Below are 16669 nucleotides of genomic sequence, written 5' to 3'. Positions count from 1 at the left end.
GGCCTAACCGTGCAGCTAACTTTTCCACAGAGTCCCAGGAGCTGATGGACGAGGCCCCGGTGTCATTATTTAATAAGCATGGCTGCCTGCAGAGTGGATGTGCCTTCAAACCCTGAGCCAAAAGCCACTTTCTTTCCAAGATGCAATTTAAAATTTGGGGAAATGAAAGTCTCGTTTTTACACATCTCAGAGGCTTTCTATGTTATTAGCAACAGGACAGTCCTTAGAGTGACCCTGGGTGCCTGGTCATTAGCACACAGACAAGGTTAGCCCTGAGAGAATCCAGAGAACTCGGGGTCACGGGGGCCAGGAGGCCTGGACCTGTTGCCAACCATTGTATGCCTCATGAAAGATTAAAACGTGTTAATGCAAAGGGATATAGCACACTGGCGGCCTCGCCTCACAGATAGATTCTGTTTCCCCATCACTTTCCTTTCCCTTTAGAATGTGTCTATATATTTATAGGTGAGGTAAAGCATTGGTACTCAGATGGCATTGTTCCACTGAACAGACATTCCCTAAACTATGAGTTTAGACCAGGTAAGCTCAAAATGCTCAATATTTTAAATGAAAAATCAGGAGACAGAAATATTCCTGCAACTGGTGACTAGCTAGGAAAGATCAAATATATTTAAGGTGTATCTTGAATGAAGGTAATTAAAAATTTTAGATGAAGAAAGATGTGTAGAAGTTTTTGTGCTGCCTCTAAGGGTTTATGAAAACTTTTAAGCACTTTAAGGTTAATGAAACCACTGATTAGAACTTATATCATTAAAAATGCAGGATTTTTCATTGCAAGGAGGCATGATTACTTTCTTTACTTCCCTAATGGGAAGGTAGCCATTCCCTTCTCCAGGAGATCTTCCCGAACCAGTGACTGAACCCAGGTCTCCTGCGTTGCAGGCAGATTCTTTACCATCTGAGCCACTAGGGGAGCCCTCAACTAGAAATATGTTTATCCTTATTTGATGTTTTGGGTTTTAAAAGCAATAAAATCAGGGAGAGATAAAAGAGGAAGAGTATGAAAAACAGAATGAGTTACTAGCATTTATTTACATTTTTCTTAGGTAGCAGGGGACACAAATTGAGATAGAATAGGGTCAAACAGTTTGTTTTTAATTTTCAGCAAGGGACAAGAAAGAGGTAAATGAGGAGGACAATTCTCTATCATGACCACTAGGTGGTGATGTTGGCCCAGAACAGTTGGGTTGCTTGCTTGGGTGGGGACCTCGGCAAGATCAACAGTTGCAACTTGGGTATGTGGGAGGGGGTGGAGAAGGAGGAGAGAAGAGATACTAAAACCTGTGAACCCAACTGTATAAAAGTAAAGACAGGAAGGGCATTGAAACGTGTATCATCTGTCTTACAGTATCTGCAAGTATTGTGTATCTTTATAGGCAGCAGTTTTTACATACTGAAGTCTTCACCAAAGGATCTTCTCCAACACTGCAATGTGCTTGATCCTAAACTTTCTCAGATTTAATGAAAACATGTCAGAATGTATTATCTTACTCTTAAGTGCATTTGACTTTTTAATATTTCAACAAATATTTCCATATTTCATCTCAAAATTAATATTAGTTCTCTGTGCTAGTACCTTAAAAATGTTTTATGTAATCACATAAGCACACATATAAATACACATATACACACATATAAACATTTATATGTACATGCATATAATCTCACAGAAATAAATATCAAGCTGTTTTAAAGTCAATTCAAAGGAACATTAGTAAGAAAGAGAAAGATCTCTGTAACTTTTATAAACTGGAAAAGCAGTCAGTGTAGGTTGCAAGAAAAGGGGTAACCCTAGGTTGGTAAGTGCTAAGCCCTTTTGCTGCCAAGAGTTTTTCATAGCCAGGATGTCATAAACCTTTAACTGCTACTGACACCTTTGAGCTTAGAGTTTGTGTTAATACTTGTTACAGGATTAAGCATGACTTATGATATTGTTTTATAACATTAGAACATTTACCAATATAGGCTCTGAAGACTACATCCTAAGGGGGCAACCAACTTGCACCACTTTTAGTATTCAACTCTCTGGACATTTTAAAAAAGCCCTTTCCACTTCTTAAAATACTCCTTTAAGGATGTCGCCCAAATATGTTTATCATTCGTCATCTCTCAATACCTAAAAAAGAAAAATGAAATTAACATCTGCGTTGGGTTTGACAGCTCAGACCAGGAACGTCCCGCACACAGAAGCACTCAGCGTGTCTGCTCAGGAAGTGAGGACCACGAACTAACGGCCTTGATGCCCTGCGACTTTTCTCCTCTCAGTTCTGAAATTAATACTTTCGAGCTACAGAAGGAGAGCACGCATCCTTCTTTGTCCTACAGAATTGTACAAGGCATCTTGAAAGTTTGTTGGGTTATTTAACGGTGATAGAAAGTCTGGTCAGTATCATTATACTCAACCAAAGAGGAGATACTGGTAACATTCATAACGAAACTATTTAACAGCATTAGTAGAGTAATAATTCCGTTAAACTATTATTACTTCTACCCTTACTGTTACTGCACTGCCACCATGGAAGGCACGCTCCATGTGCATCCAACAGCCTATGATAAAACCAGGCGCCCACACCTCAAGTGTTTAAGTGGAGTTCTCGGTGGCAGATGCTTAATCAACAGCATGAGATGATACTTATCTCAATGCTTCAAGTATGGAGGAAGGTGATGAAAAATCATGCATTCACAATATTTACACTATGGGAACTGAGTATGAAATGAACATGCATTATCGTTTTCTAGAAGCAAAGTGTATACTTACGAGAGAAAGAATTGGGAATTATTGCATGGAAATCCCTAAAGCCGTCAGCCCCATAAGCCGCTGCAACAAAGAAGGCAAAAAGAAAGCTGGGCTGTAACACCATCCATGAGACAGAGTAAGAGTTTAAAAGAAACTATTGTTGTTGTTGTTGTTGCTGTTTTAAAAAAGGAAAGTAATATTACTCCACACCATTATTTAGCTACCAGTCTGGTACTGTCAGCCTTCAAACCAAGGGCTGAAATGGCAACACAGTGCTTACTTCGAAACGGGATCCCACTTCCCAGAGGTCTGAGCTCATGGCACCAAATCGCACAGATGCTATAGAGTAACCTCTGGTGTGCTGAGCATCTTAAGCACTGCTTCTGGAACATTCTAGAATGGTGAGAAACCCTTCAGCAGAATGGGTACAGACAGGTCCAGGATCTGCTCATCATAGCCGAGCTTCCCCTGGGAAAGCTCTTATCTTCACAGAAGCAGTGTGACTCTTAACGGGCTGACTGCATTGCAAATGTTCTTCCTTTGGCTTTTTCTTAGAAAGTCCTCACAGAAAATTAGAAAATGTTCATGCAACACACTGGGTGGGGAAAAATTTGTGTTTTCCCCTACCTCAAAGTGAACTACCAATTTCTGTGGGTATTCCTTATCAGCTGCCCTCATAAAGACTATCACCACCTCAAATTGCCAAGTTTTTTTTTTTTTTTTTCTGTTTTATAGGTTAGTGCTTTCCAGTGTGTGCCTATGTCTTGGAACTTAACAGACACTGCACATCACACACACACACACACACATGTACACACACATTAGTTTTGTCTGCTGAAGTGACACCCCAGTGGCAGTCTGAGTTACATCCATAGCGTAGCTGCTAAATTAAACATGTTGCTGAACTACTGAATAGCAGAGTTTCCTGCAGGAAACAGACCTACTGAACTTGGCTTAAGCCAGTGTTTTCCAAACTTATGTGCCCACAGGCCCTCCCCTCTTCCGCATGAAAATTTCAGTAAAATATTGGGAGAATGGGAAACAGTTTTGGAGACACCGCCAAAGCTATTCCTTGAAGTTGCTACCTGAATCATTTCTCAGCAAACCCTCAGCCTTCCTGTCTTCTCCTGTTTCTCGGATGCTCCTCCCTTCTGATCATCTGGCTCTAACAGTCAGCACTGGTGTTCCCAGCCCCCTGCCCAGCAGGGCTGGCATCACCTGGTCTGCCTGGTCCACCCGTGCTCCACGGTCAGCAGACAGTCAACCAGGGACACTGATTTCTCAGCGACCTTTGCAATTCTGTCGTCTTCAATGAGCTCCAACTTCTGAAGCCCCGAGCCCTCCATATCACAGGGTGCTACCATCTCAGATGAGGGAGAAAAGGCCAAGATGTTTTGAAAGGTCAGTATTACCTTTTAAAATCAGGGACATCAGAATACATGACATAATATAAAATTTTCTGATTAAATGACATCACTGCCTTGCTTCTCTGAGAAATGACTGAGACTGCTGATGGGCTTGAGCACGGCTTGATTTGAAAGTCGACCTCCTGGCACCCCTTTAGCTAGAAGCCATGTATGACAATGAGGAAGGGGAGGTGAAGGTGGAGGATCAATAGAGTGGATGAGTGAAGGAGATGAACAGTGTTCATCTAAAAGCTGCCTCCCCGGGAGAAGATGTGCACTCGCACAGGTCCTGGATGATCAGAGCATAGTCCTTAAAACGCCGAAGCCCATCAGCACACCTTGCATTGAATATAAGTAACAGTACCGCACATCATCAGACAGCGAACGTTACCCATTCACCAAGGGCGTCAGTTCTCTGCTTATCCTCTGTAGCTATAACGTTCTGCTTCCCCAAGGAAAGCAGAAGAAATTCACTCTTGCTCGGGCACCACCTACGTTCCTGCAGGTACCAACTTTTGAGTTCAGAAAAAAGGAAAGCTCCTCTCTTCCTGCGGGGAACAAGCACACAGTAGGGAAGTGTGAACACTCTCCTGTCCTGCTCTGTCCCATCTCATCCCATTTTACTCTCATCAGTCCAGTACCTTATGGAAGGCAGGCACCAGGAACTCTACAAACAACAGGGACTTATCTATAAGCTCTTTCCACAAACTGCCTTTAGTCCCCACATGATCCTGCAAGGCAGGATCACTAAGGCACCAGGGAGGGGCTGGGGCTTCCAGGAAGCCCTAGAGTCGGTCCTCTTGGCAGTGACCGGGGGCCCAGGTGAATCTGAGACCATATGTAATTAACACAGAAACTCACTACTCCAAATACACACTCTGCCTGCAGGATGGGGCTTTGGGAGCTGTGCTTTCTCCACTATGAAGCTGGAGAGCTTAAAAGTTACTGCGGCTGCACAGAAGCACACACTGAGATGTGTGCGCACACACTCACCACGCATGGGAGTTACAGAGCGTTTACCGACAGAATTCCCCACATAGTTAACACACACACACCACTGTATGTGAAATAGATAACTAATAAGGACATCCTGCGTAGTACAAGGAACTCTACCCAATACTCTGCAATAATCTATATGGGAAAGGAGCCTAAAAGGAGTGGATACATGTACATGTATAACCAAATCACTTTGCTGTGCACCCGAAGTATAACATCGTAAAGCAACTATACTCCAGTATAACATTTTGAAGTAGATAAGCAACAAGCATATATTGTGTGGCACACAGAATTACAGCCATTATTTTGTAACAAGGTTTAAAGGAGTATAAATTGTAAAAACACTGAATCACTAAGCTGTACACGGAAACTAATATAATTCTGTATATCAATTGTGTATCATTTAAAGATAATAAAATAAAGAATACATATGTTTACTAAAATAAAGAATCCCCCACATCATTAAAATGACTACAAACAAGCGGTCTGGAAAGTAAGAGCCCACCGCCCCCCGCCCCCCCCACCCCAGTGCTGCCTTCTCCAGGGCCACCGGTCCCCACGCCCACGGGCAGTAAGCATGCACAGTGGGTACCATGTCGCAGAGGCTCTCACTCTCCCTGGTCACTGACCCCAGCGCCCCATGCACCCATGGTGTCCCCATGTCTGATGAACATGACATTGGCCGCACCCCCATTCTCCCTGGGCACTTGGGGGGCTGTGTTACAGGTGCAGAGTCGATGTGTTCTGGTCACAGTCCTGGCTGGTCCTGAAGCTCCACCATGGGAGCAGGAGTGATGTCTCGACTGACTCCCAGCCTCTTCATTTCTTTTGTAAATTCCACCCCGAATTTCAGGCTGTTGCTTCATAAAAGGGTGCAGACAGAAGCAGATTTAGTGAACCTTGCTAAGTTTCCTAAATTTCACAGGATGCATTCTTGTCACCAAGAGCAAATTGAGCTCACTTGGTAGGAATTTTTATTCTCTGAGTTATTATGAACATTTCTGTTTAAAATGCGGGAATGCCTCAGATTCTGAACCCTATTCAGATTGCACATTGATGACCATTCCAAGAAAAAAAGGTGAAAGGCCCAGAAACCACACTCTTCAGGTCCCTTTATTTGTGCAAATTATCAAGAATATAATTCTACGCTTCCCACACTGCTGGTACCTTTGGAAGAGATGAAGATGTACTTGGGATTTTCAAACTGGGAGAGAAGAAGTCTGTCCCCTCTCAAGTCAAAGAAAGATGGATGATTTTAGTGTAAATACATTCAGATTTTTATTTAGAAGAATTTAGAAATGTGCTGTCATATGACTTTTATACATATTCTTCAAATCATATCAAGCGTGTTGGTCACGATCAGATCATTAGTCTCAGTAACTCGTGTAAGTATGGTTTGCAGTGACTTCTCCCATGCCTGCAGATCTCACATTTCAGGGATGGGCATTCTAGTCCTGTCACGGCCCTAGTGAGAGGGTCCCTGCATGGGCCAGTGGGCAAAGAAGAGGACCAGGGACCGTCAGAGCCGAAACTCCAAGACCACATTCCTGCAGGAGAGCTAGTTACGTCCTGCACAAGTACCAGATCTAGACTCTCTTGAGGTTCCCCCACACCAGATGTTTTTGGGGTGGACCTTTGTGCTCAGACCACCCTCTATGTGAGGGAGTGCCTCGTCCTACCAGGGGAGAGAATTCTGACACTCCTGACTGTTATGCCGAGAAAGGGGTGTCCTTCCAGACTGATGGAAGGGGAAGCTATAGTCTGACCCTGCGCACGGAGCCCATGAGCGCTGGCTCACATCTCAGCTGAGTGATCCCCAAGAGGCTCCTCCTGCAGCACCCCCTTCCCACTCCAGATCCTTCCTCAGACCCCAGGGCCCCAGTGTCCACTCAGCCCTGTGTCCTGGGTGGACACAGGAAGCAATGACGTGCCAGCACCTGCTGATGGCAGGATTCTCCGGGGCTCCAGCCCGCCTGCCTGCCCTTCTGTCCCTTCATGCTGCAGACAAGCAGGTGGAATCCAAACTCCAGGTCTTCCTCCACACCCCGCTCTCCTCCTCCCGTCCCACGTGCCTGTGGTCCTCTCTCTGACCTCCTGGCCACACCCCCACCCCCGGCCGTTGATGGCCAATTCTCTCGAGTTGTTTCTTTCTGACCTTTTCCAATCACATCACGTCCAGCACATGCGTGAAGCTGCCATGCTGTCTGGTGGGGCTGCCTCTACCTGCTTCACCTCCTGCCAGGGCTTCCTACCCCCACCTGGCACTGGCTCCCCTCTCAAACCATCTGACCCCTGGGCCTGAGACCCTCATCCTCAAGGCTGACTTTGTCAGGGCACCTACTTCTAAGGTCTCCGCTATTCTGTTCTGTTATAATGAGGGCTTCCCAGGTGGAGCTAGTGGTAAACAAGCCACCTGCCAATTCAGGAGACATAAGAGACACAGGTTCAGTCCCTGGGTTGGGAAGATGCCCCAGAGGAAGTGCTGGCAACCCACTCCAGTATTCTGATCTGGAGTATCCCATGGACAGCGGAGCCTGTGGGCTACAGTCCATAGGCTGGCAAAGAGTCAGACATGACTAAGTGATGTAGCATGCACTGTTATAATAAGACAAAACCCCAGGTCCTGTCAAATCCTGATCAGCAATGACAATGACTCTCCAGCTGGTAATACCACTCAGACAACCAAAAGCAAGAGGAAGCAAACCGCCATCCTCACCTCTTTGGAAATGCCTTGCAGCTCGTGTGAAGCTGTCCTTGTTCCAGCAGATCTGCGTCCTGTGCAGATGTCAAGGACTCTTCCCTCAAGCCTCATCCCCCAACCTGCTCAGCTAGCAAAGACTCCCCACCCACTGCAAGGCCCCTCTGCTTTCCCATCCTTGTGACACCCACTTGGAACCTACCCTCTCTCTCAGCTACACAGCCCTTGCCAACTCCACTCCAGAGCCCTTAGGATGCACGCCTAGTTCTGGAACCTGGTGTGTCTGGAGCTCAATCCTGTGCTCAGATAAAGGGCTGCAGGCCGTGGCTCCCTTCTCTGCATTTCCTCTCCTGCTGCACAAGACCTGGAACGTGAAGGGCTCACCACAGGGGCCTTGAATCAAACTCCTCACTATTCCTTTTGGACACAACCATCCGACTTGAACATTTTCAGAAACCACATACATTCCAGGAGAAGCTGGAAGACAGAAGGCACCGTGCTGCTTACGTCTGAGTGTGACTCCCAAGCAGCGGGGTGTGTTTAGATGAAGTAAGTCATGGGCAAAGTGCTGGACTTGACTTCCGTTTACAGAACTGAGCACACAGGCCAGGATTTCTGCTGGAATGAGTCCTTTGGCTGCTCCTACCTGCGTCCCGGGACGTCACATCCCAGATGTCCCTGAATCTGCAGCCTCGCTGACTTCTAGGAAGGATGGGGAGGCGTCAGAGAGCCAGGTGCAAGGGCTGCAGGGCCGGCCCCTTGGCTTTGCCTCCCCCGGGGCTGTGGACTCAGTGAGGTGCCAGCCGCCCTGAGCCCCGAATGCCTCATCCACTGAATGGGAACCACCGCGTCCGTCTGTCAGACTCATGTGCAGATTCATGGCAACGCTCCTCAGGCCTCTCTCTTAGCCAGCCCTCCCCTCAGTGGGAAGGCACAGGCAGATAACCACGGCTAACACACCAGCTATCTTCTCATCAGCAAAGGCTTCAGGCCGAAGGGATTAGCCACAGCCGACTGGCACCCACCAAGTTTTTCATAAGCAGGAAAAACAACAGGGCGGGGATTTGTACGACCATGTGGTTCGGAGGACAGCTGCCCTCGGTGCTTGGAAACCCAAGTCTACGCAGACTTCCCTTCCATCCCCAAACCCCGGCAGATCTTCACCTCCACTTGGGACTGGGGTGACCTTTTAAGGCATCACTTGCCCTGACAGGGTCTCCAGTTGACGCCAGGTCATGGAACAACAGAGGTTGTTTGAAGTGAAAAGTGACAAAAATGGCCAAAGTGAACTCTGCCCTCCTTCCCACAACAGCTAACCCACGACCTGAGGATCTGCTGGGGATAAACCAGCTCCTGGTCTTCTCTCCGTGTAGCATAGCTGGCGACCACCCCTATTTTTGTTCATACTTTATTAGTACAACTGAATTGTTCACAGTGAACTCAATAGCGTGGAAAAGCTCTGATTGACAAACCTATCGTGTAGAAAGGGAAACCAGGATAAGCAAAGATTCTTCTTCTAAAGAGTACATCTGAGCAAAGTGGTTCAAAAATGAGGATTCTGTTCATGGGAGTGCGTCTGCAGCCGTTGCTCTGGTGTCCTTAACTCACGCTCTGAGACAGAGTTCGCCACCGCTCGGGGTGAACAGGTTAAAGGATAGATTTAGGGATATTTCCAGAAAGTTAAGTCCTTCTAGTTGTTGTTGTTGTTAATGGAAATTACCTTTTTATTGGTAAGAATGTGCATGTGTAGTTGTTCAGTCACATCTGACTCTTTGAGACCCCATGGACTGCCTCCACAGACTGTAGCCCGCCAGGCTCCTCTGTCCATGGAATTGTCCAGGCAAGAATACTGGACCAGGTTGCCATTTCCTTCTCCAGGGGAAATTCCCCATCTAGGGATCGAACCCGGGTCTCCTGAGTCTCCTGCATCGCAGGCAGATTCTTTACCACTGAGCCACCTGGGAAGCCCCATTGGTAAAATGTATTTGCCTATTCAAAGACTGCAAGTACACATAAATACCAAGATGAAATTTCTAAAATTCACCTCCAACTCCTGGAATCTAAAGAAAACCATGAAAAAAAGAAAATAGGAACATAATAATAATAAACAGAGTGAGAGAGTTTAGCTCAAGCTTTAAAAAGACAGAAGGAAATGGACATTTTTCAGGCAATAAATAAGGACTGAAGAAATGGCCACCCACTCCAGTACTCTTCCCTGGAAAATTCCATGGATGGAGGAGCCTGGTAGGCTGCAGTCCATGGGGTGGCAAAAAGTCAGACACGACTGAGCGACTTCACTTTCACTTTTCACTTTCATGCATTGGAGAAGGAAATGGCAACCCACTCCAGTGTTCTTGCCTGTAGAATCCCAGCGACGGGGTAGCCTGGTGGGCTGCCATCTATGGGGTCGCACAGAGTCGGACATGACTGAAGTGATTTAGTAGCTTAGCAGCAGAAGAAAATTCACACAACTGGGGAAGCCCTGAGAAGCCCTAAAAGTCTCAGCACAGACTAGTCGGGGGAGGCTGAGATAGCATGAGGGCCTGGGTATACAGAGACTTTCACATTCATTTTGTCTCTCCATCCCAAATCTTGTTCCAGTGAGGGGAATTTACACTGGATCAGACAGGCCGAAACAGTCAGAGATGGACACTCTGCTCAGGCCGCACGCGGGGCTGTGGGTGGTGCTGACGGGCGGGCCGGCACAGGTGCAGGGAGCCAGCTTGCAGCATCGGGGCCCCGTGAAGACAGGGGGCAAGCAGGCCATGGGTGCGGGGTCCCTGAGCACCCAGGCGCGGGTGGGGGGCGGGCACAGGCAGCTTGCTGCCGCCCGGGGGTCTGCACAAGTGCTTTAGCCGACGTGACTCTAAGCGTGTTTCAGATGCGGTTCTCCCAGGGCTTGTTCCTACTGAAACAGCAGGCGGAATGCACTGCCGGGGGAATGGAGCACTGACAGCTGGGAGAGTCCTGACTGTCAGCTGTGCCTGGCCTCCGAGGCTCGGTCGCTGTGTGCACTTCTCGCACATGGAGGAGGCACGGGACAGGCTGCTCCGTCACAGAGGGGGCATAGGGGCTTAGAGGGGGCTCCTGTGGGGCTCTGCAGATGCTCCGGGCCATTCCCTCCGGCTCCTCAGCTGGCACCGTGTCAAGCCCCACAGATCCCAGGAGCCAGGGCCCCGCCTCAGGGAGGCCAGAGATAAAGTAATCTCCTCCAGGACACATGAGGGCGGGTCCCTGGCTGTCCCTCCCTTCAAGAAGCTCGGAGGGGTCCCTGCCGGAATTCCAAGCACGAGGTGACTCAGCAGGGGGGGCGGGGGTCTGGAAGGAGGGTTCTGCCCCCTGTCCCGCTGTCCTGAGCCCGCGGGCACAGCAGCGTGCTGTCCGTCTCAAGGGTGCGGGTCTGTAAGCAGAGGCTGCTTGGGGTGGGTTCTGGGGCTGAGACCTTGGGCGACACTCCTACCCGGAGGCCCAGGGAGGAGACAAGCCTTCACCCTACTTTTCCCACTTCTTCCTGTTCTCCACCCAAAAGCACTGGCAGCGGAGGCCAGGATGGGGGAGGACCCGGCAGAAAGTAGGAGGCAACCTGGGTCTGGGGACGGGCAGGGCTGAGGTTGGAGGCCGGGATACACATGCAGGGGCATGAGTGCTCCTGGTCAGTGTGCCAGGGCTTACACGTGTGTGCATGCACGCGTCAATGGCAAAGCCCACTCTTCCTGCACACATATTTACAAAGTCAGCTTAGAAAAATAGTCTCAGAGGCAGAGGGCCCGTTTGCAACAGTGACTCTTACAGTTAAGGGCAGAGTCCCCGGGGCCCTGAGCACAGATGGGTCCCACTCCTCTCACCCCACCCCCCAGCCCCACGAGCAGATGATGGTGATCAGAGAGTCTCCACCACCCAGAAGTCACGGTGAGCTTCCTGCTCCCTCTGTTTCTCAGCTGGGAACTATCCTGGAGGGGTTCCTGGGTGAGGAACCCTACCATCTTGACAGTCAACTCACACACAGGGGAGACACAGGCTGGAGACACGACTCCTGCAAGCTCTTCAGTGTCCAAGGTGGACTTACTGCGAACCGTGGTGAAAGAAGCCCGAATACTCTGCAGTCTACAGTTCTTTTGCTGCTGCTGCTGCTAAGGCGCTTCAGTCGTGTCTGACTCTGTGCAACCCCATAGACGGCAGCCCACCAGACTTCCCCGTCCCTGGGATTCTCCAGGCAAGAACACTGGAGTGGGTTGCCATTTCCTTCTCCAATGCATGAAAGTGAAAAGTGAGAGTGAAGTCGCTCAGTCGTGCCCGACTCTTAGCGACCCCATGGACTGCAGCCTACCAGGCTCCTCTGTCCATGGATTTTCCAGACAAGAGTACTGGAGTGGGGTGCCATTGCCTTCTCCGACAGTTCTCTTCACATCAGATCAGATCAGTTGCTCAGTCGTGTCTGACTCTTTGCGACCCCATGAATCGCAGCACACCATAGGGAACTCTAAAACTTTCCCCTTTCCCCCCTCCCCTCTCTCATCACTCTCCCACTTTCAGCTCCATGCCCAACAGACAAAAGGCCAGTAACCCAGCCCTGGCAATGAAGCTCCGGGCTGTGACCCTTCCCTCTGGTCCATGAAGGTGCTGGAGGAAGCTCCGCCTCAGGGCCTCCAGGGCCTGAGAGGGTCACCGGGCCCCAGGCTGGGTACCGTCAGATGGGACACCAGAGTACAAGGCCAGGCCAGGGGTCCAGACCCTCGGGGTGGGGGGGGCGGTGAGGGCCTGGCAGCCACAGGGCATGGGCGCCCCCGCCCTGCCAAGGGACCACCAGTTACTCACAGCCCAGCTTCCTGGCAGCTGAGCCCACATCTCACATCTCGCGGGAAGAACCTGAAGCATCACATTTTTCCTAGTAGGTTTCAGCTGTTTCTTAGGACTAGGATCTCTCAAAAAGTCCTGTCCTTCCCTCAGGCAACGTTTCTCTGAAATAAGGAAGGTTTCTCCTTCCCCCTTTGTCCGCCCCTCCTAGCTTTATGATTCAACGCCATTTACTGAGAACCGTGTGAAAAGGACCAGTTCAGGTCACACGTTCCTCCCGTGTAAAATCCAAAGGGGGCCCGGCCACCGCCCAGAGTCCCCTCTGCTCTGTGCTTGTCACTAGGGGCAGCGACCACGTGAAATACTTTCTGGGCACCCATTTCTTTCCTTTCTGAAGCAGTCCTGTGAGGAAATCACATGAGGAAACTGCCCCCTCCATTTCCCAGCTGGGAACTATCCTGGAGCCCTACAAACCCACTTTACAAACCGAGAAATGAGCCTCAGATAGTCCCCCTGCCCTGCCCAGGGCCGCCAGCGGTGATACGGACGGGGCGGAGACAGAGCCTGCCTCTTCCCACCCCACGCCTGCTTTCGGCAGCTCACCTGGCTCAGCTCATGCCCGCACCATGGCGAAAGGGACTGAATCGCGGTGCCGGAGATCGGGGGTCACTGGGCAGGGCCACTGCACGCCATCCTCCCTGAGGCCCCAGGGCTGCACCAGCCTCTGCAGACCCTCCGGGGCCAGCAGGGAAGGAGGCTATGGAGGGAGTCCTCGGAGGAGATGTGGTTTCTAGCACTCCAAGATGGTTTATGCTCAGGCCGTGCAGAGTGTGCGTGCAGAGCCCTGAGTGGGGAATAGGGTCTCTGAGGGCAGGAGGGTTCGGTCTAAGAGGGCCAAGAGGAGGGAGCCCCCCACCTCAGGTGGCCCAGCACCGGGGAGTCCTCCTGCTTGGAGCTGGGCGAGTGACACGGGGCCTGGCCACCTCGGAGGATCATGTTCAAAACACGAAGAGAAGGAAGGCATTCCCAGAGGACACGCAGGGCGGGGGTCCTCCGGACAGTGGGGGATGGGGAGATGCGGTTATGGAGGCTTCTGGAAGCTGAGATGAGGCTCCCAGGCCAGAGGGGCCCATCGAGGTCCCTGCTCAGGAGGCCACGTCGTGGGGGGGGCCTGGGTAGGTGTGAGAATGAGGGGCTGCAGCCGCGGGCTGAGCAGACGGGATGCTGAGGAGACAAAAAGCCTACAGACAGACAGACAGACAGGGAAGCTGGGATTCAGCGGTGGCCCGGGGCGAGGAGGGGGTGACTCAGGAAGGCGTTTCTGAGATGCCTCAGGCTCCCGAGACAAAAACGGTGGCCAACGGCTTCCACGGCCTCGGCTAATCGGAAACGCGGGGCTTTAGGGGAAAAGCATCCCAACATCGCCAGGACTTCTGCATTCTGCCAGCTCCCCTCTCCCGCCTCATCCCAAAGCCGCCGGGACGCAGGCCCCACCAAGCACGATTGTGACACTGCAGCTCGTGTGTCATATTGTAACTGCATTTCCACATCCTCCTGGCTGTGTTGTACAAGCCCGAGAAGAGGAACAAGGGCGAATAATGAAATATAGGAATGCAGGAAAAGAGGAAGCCGGGGACAGCAGCCCAACCGAAAAGCAGAGAGTTATGGAGAAGTGACAGAAAGGGAAGCAGAGCAGGAATTGCATGGGGGGGTGGCGGGGTGGAGCCTGCGCGCACACACACACATGCCGACACACCCCAAACACACACAGACACACACTCACACACACATACCGACATACCCCGTACACAGACACATATATATACACTCACAGACACACATGCCACACACAGACACACACACACACATGCCAATATACCCCATACATACACAGACACACATACACACACATACGCTGACACACCCCATACACACACACACACTCACACACACACAGACACACATACTGACATACCCAATACACACACAGACACATATATACACACACACGTGCCGACATACCCCATAAACACACAGACACACATACACACACACACATACCAACATACCCCATACACACACAGACACACAGACACACATGCCGACATACCCCATACACACAGACACACATATACACACTCACACACACCCACACACTGACATACCTCCCCACACACAGACACACACTCACACACACACGCCGACATACCCCGTACACACACAGACAGACAGACGCACACACACATGCCCACATACCCCATACACACAGATACACATATACACACTCACACACAAACATACATACCCCATAGATACACAGACACACATACACATACTCACACTCACATATATAGACACACACACACGCCCCCTACACACAGACACACACACACACACACACACAAAGAGCCAGATACACTCACATACACACTCATGCCCCCTACACATACACAAACAGACTCACAGTGACATAGACACAGACATCTCCATACACACACACACACACATATATACACTCACACACATACGAAAACACACTCACATACACCATACACACACACACAGAGCTACAAAGACACCCAACCCACAGACATACATACACACACACACTCACACACAGCGATACACTCACATACACACAGGTGCGCACACTAACACACACAGACATATGCACACACCCCAGACACACACACTCACACACTTCACTGCATTTCAGTCAAGCTTGCAGGCAGGGCTGTCTCCTAGCTCTGAGCCCTGGTGGGATGGAGCCATCTGTCCTGCACCCAGTGTTTAGGGGGTGGTCCAGGGTACCTGCACGTCTGCCCTAGATTGTTCTAGATTCAGAAACCCCCACTAATTAGCGGGGGACAATCTTTTTTTCTCTTGTATTTAAAAAGCAGGAGTACAACATGGTCACACTGCCTTGCATCATCACACACATAATTTTGGAGTTGAGACCAAAACAGTGGACCACAGGAATAGAAAGCATGTGTAGGCAGCTCCCCTCTGGGACCCCCAAATAGCATTTAAGAGGTGAGAACAGGCTGAGAGAGAAAAGCATGAAATCTAGGGAAAACTGAGAAAGAAACGGAATGAACCCGTTTGCGGCATCTTCTGTGCGTGGAGATAAGCAGCGGATGAGCCCTGCACCAGGCATTCCCACCGGAGGAGCCTGGAGGCTGCTTATCTAGGGTTTCCAACGTGTGCAGCTCCAGGGTGGAGGTGGGGAGCCCTGTCCGCCAGTCTCTGAGGTCTCTGAATTCAGATGGAAAGTTCCCTTCCAGGCACAGGTTTTAAAATGAACGTACTGTCTTTCATCTTCCTTATTTTCCAGGAACTATGATTGTTCTTCCAGAAAACTACTGGTTATCTCCTGAGACTACATTTGAGGAGCATCTTCCCAGTTATTCTTCACAATCCTGCAAGCTGTAACCACGAATCTAAAACAAGACAGTCCATGTCCCAAGGACATGGTGGCCAATTAACCTGCAGGTATCACCTCACTCCTGCGCATGCTCCCTGGGGTGCAGGACCCCCGGACTCCACCTCCAGGCCTCCTGGGTGAACATTCTAGATGACTCTGTGCATCACCCATCATTCCTACCCCCACATGATGCTTTCATCCTGACATTGGCCAAGTGTTCACCTCAAACCAAGACTCAGTGTTGGGCAAACTTGCTCAATCAGCTCTCACCAAACACCCGCTGAGCCAACTCTCTGCGTCACCCAGGATGCCACAGCCACCAGGGACCACAGCCTATCATCAAGGGCACTGTTGACTTTTAAGTCCCTTCCAAGTCAAGGACAACAAGCAGAAAGGCTAGAGGGCCACTTAAGGCTCAGGACTCCTGGAGTCTGAGTCCTTTTTCAACCCTGCGTTTTGATGCTTTGGTTTCTGATCTCGGTAATGGGAGGCTCCCTGCTCCCCGCCGCCCCCCGCAGGGCAGCCCTGGCGGGCGCCTCACACACCCCTCCTGCACCCAGCCCGGCACCCAGAGCACCCTGGAGGCACGGTGG

The 16669-nt window shown here is 50.2% G+C and overlaps 1 protein-coding gene across 13 annotated transcripts in view; it reads right to left on the bottom strand.

Moving 5' to 3' along the window:
- IKZF1 (IKAROS family zinc finger 1) overlaps window positions 1-16669 on the bottom strand; it is a 99762-nt gene that overhangs the window by 31827 nt on the left and 51266 nt on the right. For 7 of the 13 annotated variants that reach the window (XM_070369899.1, XM_070369897.1, XM_070369900.1 and 4 more), the window contains exon 4: window positions 2780-2839. The exons of the other annotated variants lie outside the window; for them this stretch is intronic. In XM_070369899.1, the coding sequence (XP_070226000.1) occupies window positions 2780-2839 (60 nt within the window). The remainder of the gene's footprint in view (window positions 1-2779; window positions 2840-16669) is intronic. 13 annotated transcript variants of the gene reach the window in all.

Source organism: Bos mutus, chromosome 4 (genome assembly GCF_027580195.1).
Source record: "Bos mutus isolate GX-2022 chromosome 4, NWIPB_WYAK_1.1, whole genome shotgun sequence".
NCBI lineage: Eukaryota > Metazoa > Chordata > Mammalia > Artiodactyla > Bovidae > Bos > Bos mutus.
The sequence above is the reverse complement of the archived record's forward strand: the minus strand, read 5'-3'. Positions and strand labels throughout refer to the sequence as shown.